This window comes from Podarcis muralis, chromosome 2 (assembly GCF_964188315.1).
Source record: "Podarcis muralis chromosome 2, rPodMur119.hap1.1, whole genome shotgun sequence".
In the NCBI taxonomy this organism is placed as follows: Eukaryota; Metazoa; Chordata; class Lepidosauria; order Squamata; family Lacertidae; genus Podarcis; species Podarcis muralis.
The window spans coordinates 113,619,219-113,632,924 of record NC_135656.1 but is presented as its reverse complement, the minus strand read 5'-3'; the positions used below and the strand labels follow the sequence as shown (position 1 = coordinate 113,632,924).

The window sequence follows — 13,706 nt, the reverse complement described above, 5'->3', positions numbered from 1 at the left end:
GCTATGGCTCTGTGGTGTGTACACTACAACCCCATAGTCTCCTTTGACTGGACTTAACCGCCCAGGGGTCCTTTACCTTGACCTTACATAGCCGTACCACTTCACCTGCTTATTTTGGTGGGTTTCTGTCTGAGAAAAGCCGACTTATCTGGCATGCAGAATTCTGGCAAATAGCACCCCAGGAGAACAGAGCATGGTGGTGTTCCATTACACAACTGGATCAAGGAATCTCAGCTAGAAATCCCTTTGAGTGCTTCCAAATACCAGTTTCTGGGAGCCATAAGTGGGGAGTCAACTGTTCCCATCCTGCTCGTGACCGTCCCAGAGGCAACCAGTTGGCCACTGTTGGAACAACAGCTTTTGGCCTGACTCTTTCAATTTAATTCACCTTACCAGGTTGTTACAGGATGTTGGGGTTGGGCAGGAAACGGTGGAGACCTCCTTGAGCTCCTCAGAGGAGAAGGGCAAGATATTTATTTTTTAATGCAATGCACGTTCCACTACACATGAGATAATTTAAGAATTTAATGAGGATCTGGAGTTAGTTTTAACACAATACCTACAGTCAGTACAGTTGCTAAAATCGAAACTGCTGTGACTTTGTACATATTGCCTTCTGCTTTGGGTGGATCACAGTGGCCGAGAAACAAATGTGCCCATAACGTAGGTACGCACCAATGGCAAATTGATAAACATCCCTCTATAATACAATGGAATAGAATATTCTCTCTTCCCCAGTGCCTAAAAGCAGTTGTGTACATCAATCAGAGCTGTTAAAAACCAACAAACCCATCACGTTCCTTGCCAACAAGGTTTACTTTTTGAAATCCAGCACCAACCTTTTTAAGACACCAGCCCTGCAGAAGCAGCGATCCTAACTCAACACACCTGGGAGTTAGTCCCACTGAATTCAGTGGGCAGGGCTGGGATGGCAGCCTAAATATTTCAATTCCCTTTCCATCTGAATTTTATTCCAATCTGCTCGGGCTACAGTGCCAGTAGAGCGGTAGACTCGTAATCTGGGGAACCGGGTTCGCTTCCCCGCTCCTCCACATGCAGCTGCTGGGTGACCTTGGGCCAGTCACACTTCTCTGAAGTCTCTCAGCCCCACTCACCTCACAGAGTGTTTGTTGTGGGGGAGGAAGGGAAAGGAGAATATTAGCTGCTTTGAGACTCCTTTGGGTAGTGATAAAGCAGGATATCAAATCCAAACTCTTCTTCTTCTATAGTGTTGCGTCTGAACTCATTTTCTGGCTCTTTCAATTAAGCAAACTCTCAAAGCTGGCCTATGACACACTTGAACCATGAAACCTCATCCTTGCATATTCAGAGTCTACTTCAGGCTTACTTCCAGGTCACCCTAAAGCAAGAATGGCAGAACCCAAAGCTCTCCAGGTGTTGCTGGACCGCAGCTCCCTTCATTCCTGGCCATTGCCCGCATCGGCTGGGGATGATGGGAACTGGAGTCTTGCATCCAGAGGGCCACAAGTTCCCCAAACCTGGCATAAAGCAATACCAAAAAACCTCAGCCAGCAGCCCTTGTTCCACTTGCTGGTTCTGTGAGCCAGAGTGCCCCTCCCTTGCAGTTCCCGGGCAGCTGGAGGAGAGTGTGCCTTTTGGCAGGGAGAAGAGAAACAAGTCCCTCAAAGCGGGTTTTCGCTGCAGCAGCCCCAGAGGCTTTGTCAGAGAGGTGAGAGCACTGCTTGTCAGTGTGCTGAACCAAAGGCGGCATGTTCTGGAAGGCCTGCAGACGCCATCTTGGTAGTCAAGATAACCCCACAATTAGTTGTTGTAGCAAGGAGCTCAGATAATGTTTACAGTGGTACCTCAGGTTAAGAACTTAATTCGTTCTGGAGGTCCGTTCTTAACCTGAAAATGTTCTTAACCTGAGGTACCACTTTAGCTAACGGGGCCTCCCGCTGCCGCTGCGCGATTTCTGTTCTCATCCTGAGGTAAAGTTCTTAACCCGAGGTACTATTTCTGTGTTAGCACAGTCTGTAACCTGAAGCATCTGTAACCCGAGGTACCACTGTATATTCACTTGCTTTGCTGGAAGTCTGCACCTTTCTTTGAATAAAGTACTAGGACTGAACCCCTGGGCGTTTTGGACGTCCTTCTTTGGTATCCCTGCACCCGACCGCACCCACGATCCCACCACTGGATCCGGACACGAAGCCGCCGCTACGGCTTCTCCCTGGCATGGATCTTCTGGTGCCGGGAGAGGTTGGAGGAGCTGGAGAAGGTTTTCTCGCACCTGGGGCACTGGTAGGGCTTCTCTCCCGTGTGCGTCCGCATGTGTTTCTTGAGGCCTTGGCTCCAGCGGAAGTTCTGCCCACACTCGGAGCAGGTGTAGGGCTTCTCGCCCGTGTGGGACCTCTCGTGCTTGGCCAGCTGTGACCTCTGGATGTAGCCGTTCCCACAGTGCGCACAGCGGAAGGGCTTCTCCCCCGTGTGGGTGCGCTTGTGGGCGGTGAAGTGCGAGCTGGAGATGAAGCACTTGCCGCAGTCGGCGCACTGGTAGGGCTTCTCGCCCGTGTGGGTGCGCTTGTGCGTCGTCAGGTGCGAGCTGTAGGTGAAGCGCTTCCCGCACTCGGCGCACTGGTAGGGCTTCTCGCCCGTGTGGATCCGCTCGTGCTTCCTCAGCTGGCAGCTGGAGATGAAGCTCTTCCCGCACTCGGAACAGGCGTACGGCTTCTCGCCCGTGTGGGTCCGGGTGTGCGTGACCAGGTCCGATTTCTGGTTGAAGCTCTTGCCGCAGACGGCGCACTTGTGGGGCCTCTCCCCCGTGTGGGTCCACTTGTGGATGACCAGGTGCCGCGTCTGGCTGAAGCTCTCCCCGCACTCGGGGCACTTGTAGGGCTTCTCCCCCTTGTGGCTGCCCTCGTGGATCACCAGCTGCGGCCGGTAGCGGAAGCTCTGGCCGCACTCGGCGCACCGGTACGGCTTCTCCCCCGTGTGCACCCTCCGGTGGCGCAGGAGGTTGCAGCGCGTGCCGAAGCTCTTCCCGCACTCGGGGCACTTGTAGGGCCGCTCGCCCGTGTGGGTCCGCTCGTGGATCAGCCGCCCGATCTTGTCGCTGAAGGTCTTGCCGCAGGCCGAGCACTTGTACGGCTTCTCGCCCGTGTGGAAGCGCTCGTGGATGATGAGGGACTCCTTCCGCGTGAAGCACTTGCCGCAGGCCGAGCACTTGTGCGGCTTCTCGCCCGTGTGCGTCCGCTCGTGGATGATCAGGTGGGCGCGGCAGTCGGAGATCTTCCCGCAGTACTGGCACTTGTGGGGCTTCTCCTTGGGCGGCGCCTTCGGGGTCTTCGGACGGGGGCCCAAGACCACCTTCTTCCTCACACGGCCGTACATCCCCTCCTCCAAGCCGGCTGCTCCCCCAAGGATATATTGCTGCTGGTCACTGACTCCTGGAATAAGGCAAATAAGGGGTTAAGAGGAGCCTGCTGGATCAGGCCAATGTCCCATCTAGCTTAGGGTCCCATTCTCACAGTGGCCAACCAGAGGCCAGTGGGAAACCAGAAAGCAGGATTGGAGCACAAGTAGAGCTGGTTGCTATCTCCTTTTCAACTATAGTGGTACCTCGGGTTAAGAATTTAATTCATTCTGGAGGTCCGTTCTTAACCTGAAACTGTTCTTAACCTGAGGTACCACTTTAGTTAATGGGGCCTCCTGCCGCCGCCGCACTGCTGCTGCGTGATTTCTGTTCTCATCCTGAAGCAAAGTTCTTAACCCGAGGTACTATTTCTGGGTTAGCAGAGTCTGTAACCTGAAGTGTCTGTAACCCGAGGTACCACTGTATGTGATATATCAGCAGTTAAACCTTGTAATACAGTGGTACCTCGGGTTACATACGCTTCAGGTTACAGACGCTTCAGGTTACAGACTCTGCTAACCCAGAAATATTACCTCGGGTTAAGAACTTTGCTTCAGGATGAGAATAGAAATCGTGTGGCGGCAGCAGGAGGCCCCATTAGCTAAAGTGGTGCTTCAGGTTTAAGAACAGTTTCAGGTTAAGAACGGACCTCTGGAACGAATTAAGTACTTAACCTGAGGTACCACTGTATACCGAGCTAAGGAGAGGCACTGGCTGGCTTCATGGTTTTTCCTGCATCGTGATTTCTGCCGGCGTCTGCTCTTGTGATCCGCTGCCCCCCTGCATGAGTCGGGGGAGAGCTGAGCCGGCAGAGCTAACAGGGGCTGCAGATGTATGCCCAGAGATGGAAAGAAGATCAAGAATGACAGGTGAAGTTGATGGATTATGCTGAAATGGCTAAAATGACCGGAAGAATCAGAAATCAGGAACACCAAGATTTTAATAATTTATAACTTATCTTAAAGATCACTGGAAGCCGTTAAAATTATTAGTAGGGTTGGGATATCACTTGCAGTCTAAGGGTGAATCCTGGACACAATGGAGATGTAAAAGATTTGGATCATCACAAAAGATGCGGGAGGAAATGATTAATAATAGGAGCCACAAAAGGGGGGATGGAAGCCCAGGAGATTTCTTGGAATCTTGTTTTTATGATTTATGTTTGATATATCTATCTCTCTAAATAAATTTTAAAAAATAAAATAACAGGGGCTGTAGGAATCAAGAGAAGTGTTGGCTGTCTTCATGGTTTTTTTCCATATTGTAATTTTTGCAGAACACACAGAAACATTATGATTTGTGGTATATTGCAAGGTCAAAAATTATGAAACCGATATCACGATATGGACTTCAAACAGGTTTTGAATTACATATCCAAACAGTGTCCCTTCCTGTGGTTTCCAGCAACTGATGTTCAGAGGCATCCCTGCCTCTGACCAGCAGCTTCAATCTTTTGTCAAAGGGCTCTGTCCTCACCTGTACTCCACCTTCCCCCCAAACCCCGCTTTGCTCACCATCACCATCCATGGGCAGCTCAATCTTCACAATGTCCGACGGATCCAGCTCCGACTTGGGGGAACAGGCAGCAGAACTGTCCAAATCCTCCACTGTCTGGGGGAAAAAAATAAGGACAATATGCAATATGTTTTTTTAAATGAGTTTGGAAATGCCTGTGAATATGCACATGTATGTTGGTGTGGCCAAAAATCAATGATTTTTTTAAAAGATTAAAAAAAATCAGATTTATTTGTTTTACTTAAATCAGATTTTAAAAATAGCATGCTTTCGGAGGAAAAATCTTTCTAAAGATAGTTTTCTATTTAAGTTACATTATAGTCCAAAGGCTAATCATCAAGAAATAACGATTTGTTTAAGATTTTCATGTGTGCTAAAACTCAGTCTAAGTATTTTTTAAAAAAATGTTTAACCACATCAGTTAACAAACATGGTACATATGTGTCAGAACTGCCTCCGGGTCCCAGCTCACAGAGGACCAACGCTAGCCGGTAGTAATGTACAAAAGTCTTTATTGAAGAACAGTTTCCATTTTCAAGCCGCAGCGCGCAGCTCTACGTCTAGAAGCTAGACCGGCGAAGCTCCATCTGAGTCTCCACCCCCTGTACACCAGTTTAAGACTCTAACCTTACTCCACCTCTTCCGTCTCTCCTTTCTCCTCTGGGTCCTTCTACCCCCCGGGGTCCCTTCCTTCCTGGACTCTTCTGACGCTGACCCCCCTGACTCTTCTCCCTCCTTTCGGCGGGCTTTAGGACCTGGCTCCCTATCCGGGCTGCCAACTGCGCCGCCCTCTTGTACATTTGAACTTGGCGCGCGCGCCCAGTCTCCGACCTTCCTTTTGACCGTTTCCTCGCTCTCCGATGGAGGCGTGGCCAATCCTGACTCATGTCCTCCCGCTGGCGGTGAGCCGCCTGATCCCGATACCTGGGACTCGTCCCCCCTACTGCTCTCTGGTGGAGAAGCTGGTCCTGATTTCCAACTGCTGCTCTCTGAGTCCCCTCTGGCCCCTTCTTCCTGGGGTGTCCCCCTAGGCAACCCCCTTGCTCTGACCATGGGAGCCCCTTTCTGTGAATCCTCCGATTCGCTGGAGAGACTCAGAGACCTCGGACCGCTGTCATCGCTAACATTTCCTTCGGATTCCTCCCCCTCGCTCTCTATTTCCTCCCTTTCCTGTGCCTCTGCTCCTGAGCCCCTGACAATATGCTATAATATTATTGTTCTAGTTAAATAAATGGTTTAAATTGTTATTGAGGAAATTATTATTTTTCACCTTCCAATAAAGTACAACAGAAAAGTATATAAACACATATAAACAGTTAACTTATTAAACCTCACAATAATTTCATAATTATCAGTCTATGTATTTCTAATAATATAACCAAATCAGTAATTTTTGATATAACTGTAAAAACTACTCTGAAAATTTATTATTCCAAAAAGGAAACCTTCATCTGATTGGTTGTAAATATTAAGATTATACCAGCAAGAATGAGTCTTTCTGTAAAAAAAAAAAATTTAAACCAAGCCTTACTGACTAATGATTTAAATCGTGATTTAAATTGATTTGATTTAAATCAAATCCACCCTGGTGTGTATTCAGTAGCACGGTGGCGAATTCAGATCTGCAGCGTCCTCCTTGGGGAAGAGGTGGGATACAAACATTTAATAAATAAACTTTTGACCCCGCACCGAGCAGCGGGTTGGGCTGGATGACCTCCTGGGGTCCCTTCCCACTCGACAAGCAACCTGCCCTCACCTTCTGCTCCGACGGCTCCGTCCTTTGCGGCCTCCACAGGAAATCCTCCGCCAGGGCCACGGCCTGGTTGCCAGTCTCCGGGCCCCTCTCCCGCACCCAGCACTGCATCTCCAGGGGCAGGATCATCAGGAACTGCTCCAGGATCACCAGCTCCAGGATCTGCTCCTTGGTGTGTCTCTCCGGCTTCAGCCACTGGCGGCAGAGCTCCCAGAGCTGGCAGAAGACCTTGCGGGGACCCTCGGCCTCCCGGTAACCGAAATGCCGGAAGCGCTGGCAGCGCATCTCCATGTTGAGGGCGTCTGCGTCCGGGAACTCCTCCTTCACTCCCACAGAGGCGTCTGCGTTTTCCTGAGCCACGTGGACCTCCCTGCCGCTCAGGCCCAGCAGGGCCAGATCCGCACTCTCTTCTCTGGACCACTGCTTAGTGTCTGATGCTCCTTCGAAGGAGGCCTTCGTCCCTGCAGAGCTCTCCTCCGTCGGGGGCCGAGGCAATTGTGTGTCTCCCCACCTGGGATATGAGGGCGGTGCCGCCGTCTCCAGGAATTCCTGCTTCCTGGCTTCCCAGAACTCCTGCACCCGATCCTCTGGTTCTTGCTTAACCCGAGGCGGAATTGATTCTGCGCTCGTCCCAACTTGGACAATGCGAAGTTCTTTCCCTGGCATGCCCTCCGCCGACGTGGGTCCTGGCGAGGCCCGCTCCTCCATTTTGACTCCTGGCACGTGGCACCTAGATGAGGAAAGGAAATTCGATCAGTTTAAGTGGGAAAAAGGAAAGTGGTGCAAGATTGGACCAAATAAGTATCTCCCTTGAACGCACCACATCCCTGTCGCTTCCCAATTTGGGGAATGTGGACATGCACTTAAGGCCGCATTGTGAAGACAAACTGACTTTCGGCAATTAATGTTATTTATCCGTTTGTATGCCAAAAAGGCTTTTTAAGTGGTTTGCAAATATGAAATCAAGTTATAAAACATAGTTAAAATGAAGAAATAAAACAATTCCAAAGCAATTAAAACAGTTTTTAAAATAACAAAGCAATTGAATCTTCCAGGACAAAGTCCCTGTGCATGACACTTCACTGAGTGCTAGAGGTCTCTGCCCCAAGGAGCTTACAATCTTAAACTCAACACAGGGAACAACAGAAAAAATAGGGAAAGAGTAAAAAGAGAAGCAATGTGATTTCTGCTACATGCAGACCTCCGTACATGGCCCTCAGGTGTCTCCCAAGAAGGCCACATCCCTCACTTGGCCTGCTTCACACCCCTTGGCTGGAAAACATCCTTGAACTCTGATCAGCCGTCTTTATGGTCCAGCTCTCACTTCCATACATCACTACTGGGAAAACCATAGCTATAATAATAATAATAATAATAATAATAATAATAATAATAATAATAATAAATTTTATTTATATCCCGCCCTCCCCAGCCAAAGCCGGGCTCAGGGCGGCTAACAGAGCGGCTTTACCTATACGGACCTTTGTTGGCAAGGTGATGTGTCTGCTTTTTAAGATGCTGTCTAGGTTTGTCATCACATGTCTCCCAAGAAGCAGGCGTCTTTTAATTTCGTGACTGCTGTCACCATCTGCAGTGGTCATGGAGCCCAAGAAAGTAAAATCTCTCACTGCCTCCATTTCTTCCCCTTCTGGCATCTCAGCTTAGTGCTGTCAAAACACTGACCGCCAGCGCTTCTCCAGGCTTTCAGGCTGAACCTGTAGATGCCGCCGGGGACTGAACGGAGGCCTTCTACATGCAAGGCAGGTGCACCAACCGCAGGCGCTGCTCATTCCTGGAAGGGCTTGTGTGTGCTTGGCTGTGATGTTGATCACAGGTTCCTGGGATATGAGCCTGTCCTGGATCTGGGAGGGTGCGGGCACTTTGTGCCTTCACTCCGCGCCTGAACCGGGGGAACCTTCTGAATGCAAAACAGCTGCTCCTGTCGTCAGGCTTGCAGATCTTCTGCAGAAGGAGGCTGCTGTTAGCATACACGTGTGTGTGTGTGTGTGTGTGTGTGTGTGTGTGTGCCAGCACGTTTCATCTTAGGTACTCCTGCCTGCCTGCCTGCGTCCACCTGGGAGACTGGGAAAACGCCCGCCACATCTCTGACTCTCCCGATTCCCAACTCCCACCCCTCTTCTCCCTCCCAGGAATCCTGACTCCTATTATTATTATTATTATTATTATTCACTCGCCTGTTGCTTCTACTGCCTTTGCAAACCGTCCACGTTCCGGGCTCCTGCCGTCCCCAGCAGAAGGAAACGATGGGAAGGGGGGAGGGAGGGAGGGCTGTCGGTGCAAAAGGGAAGCTTCGCACCAGGAAGGGGAGAAGGTGGGGCAGGAAAGTGACCTCACTGCTTTTCTATCTCTTTGCGCACTCTTTCCCTTCCCTTCCTCGCCATGTGGTTCTGGTTTCCCTCCTCTCTAGGCGCGCGAAGCTCGCTGCACTTAACCCCTTGAGGGAGAGAGAGAGAGAGAGAGAGAGAGAGAGAAAGAAGGGAAGACTCATATAATTGTCGCGTCGGAAGGGGGCTCGAGGGTCATCCAGTCCAACCCCTTGCAATGCAAGGGACCTCAACTACAGCAACCATGACAGATGGCCCTTCAACAGCAGAGACACTGCGTTTTGTCTGTGTGAAACCGGTGTCATTCTTAGGGGCATCTGTCTGGGGAGACAATGGGAATCCCTTGCAGACGACCGCAGTGCCTGGAGACGATGTTGCTTCGAGGTGTTTTGTGGGAAGTGGCTGGAAGAAGTGGGGTGGTGGACTAGGACCCGGGTGGAGCAAGATTAAAATGCCTTGCTCAGCCCAACCTACATCGCAGGGTTGTTGTATTGAAATGGAGGGCGGGGCAGATGGGGAGAGAACCATGTAAACTACCTGGATTCCCTTGGAGGAAATGCCGGCTGTAAATGCAACGGGAGTAATAGTAATAAACAAAGAATAAATAATGTACAGGGCAACGCTTGTTCAGGGCTGCTCAGAGCTAAGTTCAGTGGGACGCACTCTCAAGTATAGGTATACAGTGGTACCTCGGGTTACATATGCTTCAGGTTACAGACTCCGCTAACCCAGAAATAGTACCTCAGGTTAAGAACTTTGCTTCAGGATAAGAACAGAAATTGTGCAGCAGCGGCGTGGCAGCAGCGGAAGGCCCCATTAGCTAAACTGGTGCTTCAGGTTAAGAACAGTTTCAGGTTAAGAACGGACATCCAGAACGAATTAAGTACTTAACCCGAGGTACCACTGTAAAGCAATTTTGCTTGACTGACTGGCTCCTTATTGCACTCCAGGATGGATAACTATTTCCAGCCTGAGGGCCACATTTCTTTCTGGTCAGCTTTCCAAGGGCCACATGGCAGTAGTAACCAGTGGGTGGAGCAATGGATGCAATTTTTAGAAATTTCAAAGCCTGGCACTCAGTTAAGAATTCATTGAACAATTAATTTACAGTACAGTATAGTAGTTTACATGGCCAGTCAGAAGTTTATTGGTGTTTAATGGGGCTTATTCCACTTGTGTTCTGCTGCTGCTGCTGCTGCTGCTGCTGCTGCTGTTGCTGTAACCCACCTGAGACCAGTTGAAGTTCAATGCCCTAGGCCATCAGAGTATTTCGATGTCTCAGACCAAAGATAGGCAACCTGTGGCCCTCAATGCCTCAACTCCCATCATCCATGCTGGTGGATGGGAGTTGGAGTCTAGGAATGTCTGGAGTTGCATTCAGGGAGTGGATCATACTGAAAGATACAGATTTGCTAGACCTAGAGGGTTTCGATAACCAGTTCTGCTGGCATGCATATTTAGCTTACAATAAGGTAAAGGCGCACAGGTTTTTTTTTAAATCATATAATCAGGAAATCTCTTTATAAGATCTGGGAGAAATAAAAGGTGTTGGAACCTAAAGCCCCCTGGTGGACCTCTCCGATAGAAGTCACGGCTGTAAAAAGGAAAGAAGCAAAAGGTGACTGGGCAACGTATTAGAAGAAAAAAACAATAAGCTAAATTTGAAGAAATTTGAAGAAATTAGAGGGTGTGTGACAGATTGGCTACAATGAGAGATTGAGTATCGACAAATGAAAAGGATTCGAAAAAGAAACTTCAAGATTAGAAAAATGGAAAGTAGAGGCATGGAATAGTTATTTGTTTGAACTTATTCAGTCAGACATTGTTGCAGTCATGTCACAGGAAACAACATGGAAGGTCAAGTCCACCACGATAAGGAACAGATGGAACCCCTATTTTCAATGGATAAAAACTACTGGAACGAATGACATTCGGTGGAAACTAAAGACACTATGCCCATGGCTGAGGATAATTGTTTGAACCCTTCCAATGGATATGGGGGGGGGGGAATTGTACGGAAAATTTAAGAATTGGAAGGAGATAATATAATGTATGTAAAAACCCCAAACTCGATTAAAACTGTTCCAAAAAAGGGGGGGAATAAAAATAGATGCTTTGTGATACATCCCTCTGCTCAACTGCTTCGTGAAGTTCAATAACAAAGGCACTTGTCTGCAATGCTATCTGCACAGCTTTTGATGTATTAACATCATCTTCTTGCCCCTGCAACAGTTCCAGCTTTTCCTCAAAGCACAATGATATAGTGGGTTTCTTCCAAAGCTCATCCTGTTTATCTAAGTCTTTCATTTATCTTAGACAAAACTGCACTGGAAGAAACCCAACAACATCCCAAGCTGAAGCTGAGATGGCAGGATATACTTTAGATAGAGAACCCCACGCAAAAGTCTCCAATAAAGGACTGGAGCTTCTATCCACAAGCTCAGATAAAAGAAAACAAATACTTCTTCATGCAGGGCATAGTTAAATTGTGGAACTCACTCCTGCAGGAGGCAGGAGTTAAAGACTTGGATGTCTTTAAAAGAGGACTGGGCAAATTCATGAAGAGTAAGGCTATCAATAAAAGGGACGCGGGTGGCGCTGTGGGTTAAACCACAGAGCCTAGGACTTGCCAATCAGAAGGTTGTCGGTTCGAATCCCCGCAACGGGGTGAGCTCCTGTTGCTCAGTCCCTGCTCCTGCCAACCTAGCAGTTTGAAAGCACGTCAAAGTGCAAGTACATAAATAGGTACCACTCTGGCGGTAAGGTAAACGGCATTTCTGTGCGCTGCGATGGTTCGCTTAGTCATGCTTGCCACATGACCCAGAAGCTGTACGCCAGCTCCCTCGGCCAGTAAAGCGAGATGAGTGCCGCAACCCCAGAGTCGGCCACGACTGGACCTAATGGTCAGGGGTCCCTTTACCTTAAGGCAATCAATGGTTATCTGCCATGATGGCTGCCTCCATTGTTGGAGGCAGGGATACTTCTGAATCCTGTGGACCACAGGGGAGAGAATACTCTTGTGCTTAGGTCTTGCTGGACAGTTTTCCAGAGCCACCTGTTTGCCCATTGTGAGAACAGGATGCTTGACTAGATGGGACACTGAACTGTTAACGGAGAAAGTGTTCTCGAAGCTACCAGCATGAGTTTTCTCTTGCATCAAAACCAAATTGCTTCAGCTTTTGTGCAACATTTGCCCATAACTGGAAGAGTTTTCTTGCCTGGCAGTGAGGTGCAGTCATGTTGGCCTCCCTTTCTTCTCAGCACAGGGTCGCAGCAAGTCCTCTAATGCCTTAGTCCACAGTGCCATGTTCTTTTGGGGGCAGTGCCCCCTCCAGGGTTGTCCTCTCACACACACACCCCGCCGCCCCATATTCTCCCCACCCTGTTTGCATGTTGACGAGAGTTCCCTGGGTAACAGGAAACCTTTCCCCTCCCATGCATTGTGTGGGGCAGGAAACCTTTGACAATGGAGTACAGAGACGGCAGGATGTCCCTCGTTCTTTAAGCAGGGCGGGGGTGGGGGTGACAGGGAGAAATCCGTTGCACAGCCGTACAGCCCATCTGCAGATATGGGGGGCTCCGTGGGTGGGGGGCACCCAAGGGACACCTCTTGATCCGGTTCTGTCCAACAATCTTGGCTTCGCTTTTTGACACCCTTCCCCGGACGCCTGGGTTCTGTCTTCTGAGCTCACTTCTGGACGGATAGGAAGGGAAGTTGCGGGGGGGGGTCTGTAGGGTGGTCTTCAAACAGGATGGATCGCTTGCTGCTGCTGGCCTTGATTCCACTCGCTCGAGGTGAGTATTAAGTTAGCCAACCTGTGGCAGGTGGAAGGGGTTCAATCCTTCATCCTCGCTGAATTTCAGCCGGGGAAAGTTCCCAACTTCTCAGCCCATCTATGCAACTGTGCCTTTGCCAGCAATCTGATCCGACCACAGCAATGCTCAGTGTTTGTCTTGGTACAGAGAGTGATGCTATCAACTGCTGAATTTCTCCAGATCCAGCTGCCGTGAGAGGCGCACAGCTGCAGAGAAGGGCTGAAACGTTGGCAACCAGAGGCACCGTTTATTTATACATTTTTGTATGCAGTTGATGTGGCTCTTCGGAGCAGCGTGTGGCTTATTTGTGTATGCATAACTGTTTCCATTTGCATGTTTGTACGTGTGGACACACTGCACACATATATGTGCAAAACCACACTTAGGTTTGCTCATTGGATGTTGTTGTTTAGTCGTTTAGTCATGTCCGACTCTTCGTGACCCCATGGACCAGAGCACGCCAGGCACTTCTGTCTTCCACTGCCTCCCACAGTTTGGACAAACTCATGCTGGTAGCTTCAAGAACACTGTCCAACCATCTCGTCCTCTGTCGTCCCCTTCTCCTTGTGCCCTCAATCTTTCCCAGCATCAGGGTTTTTTCCTGGGAGTCTTCTCTTCTCATGAGGTGGCCAAAGTATTGGAGCCTCAGCTTCAGGATCTGTCCTTCCAGTGAGCACTCAGGGCTGATTTCCTTAAGAATGGATCGGTTTGATCTTCTTGCAGTCCATGGGACTCTCAAGAGTCTCATCCAGCACCATAATTCAAAAGCATCAATTCTTCGCCAATCAGCCTTCTTTATGGTCCAGCTTTCACTTCCATACATAATAATAATAATAATAATAATAATAATAATAATAATAATAATAATTTATTTGTACCCCGCCCATCTGGCTGGGTTTCC

General features: G+C 49.2%; 2 protein-coding genes across 2 annotated transcripts in view; one reads left to right on the top strand and one right to left on the bottom strand.

The window, feature by feature from the left end:
• Nucleotides 1–999: 999 nt before the first annotated feature.
• Nucleotides 1,000–7,395, bottom strand: LOC114591000 (uncharacterized). The gene is made up of 3 exons (XM_077921680.1): nt 6,648–7,395; nt 4,891–4,987; nt 1,000–3,410 (listed from the first exon to the last, which is right to left on the bottom strand). Exons 1-3 carry the CDS (start codon nt 7,350–7,352, stop codon nt 2,182–2,184), a joined length of 2,031 nt encoding a protein of 676 aa, XP_077777806.1. The 5' UTR covers nt 7,353–7,395; the 3' UTR covers nt 1,000–2,181.
• A 5,121-nt stretch (nt 7,396–12,516) lies between these two features.
• Nucleotides 12,517–13,706, top strand: part of NOTCH4 (notch receptor 4) — a 40,130-nt gene continuing 38,940 nt past the window's right edge. Inside the window, exon 1 of the mRNA XM_077920926.1 lies at nt 12,517–12,784. Coding sequence (XP_077777052.1) covers nt 12,742–12,784 — 43 coding nt within the window. The 5' untranslated portion in view covers nt 12,517–12,741. The remainder of the gene's footprint in view (nt 12,785–13,706) is intronic.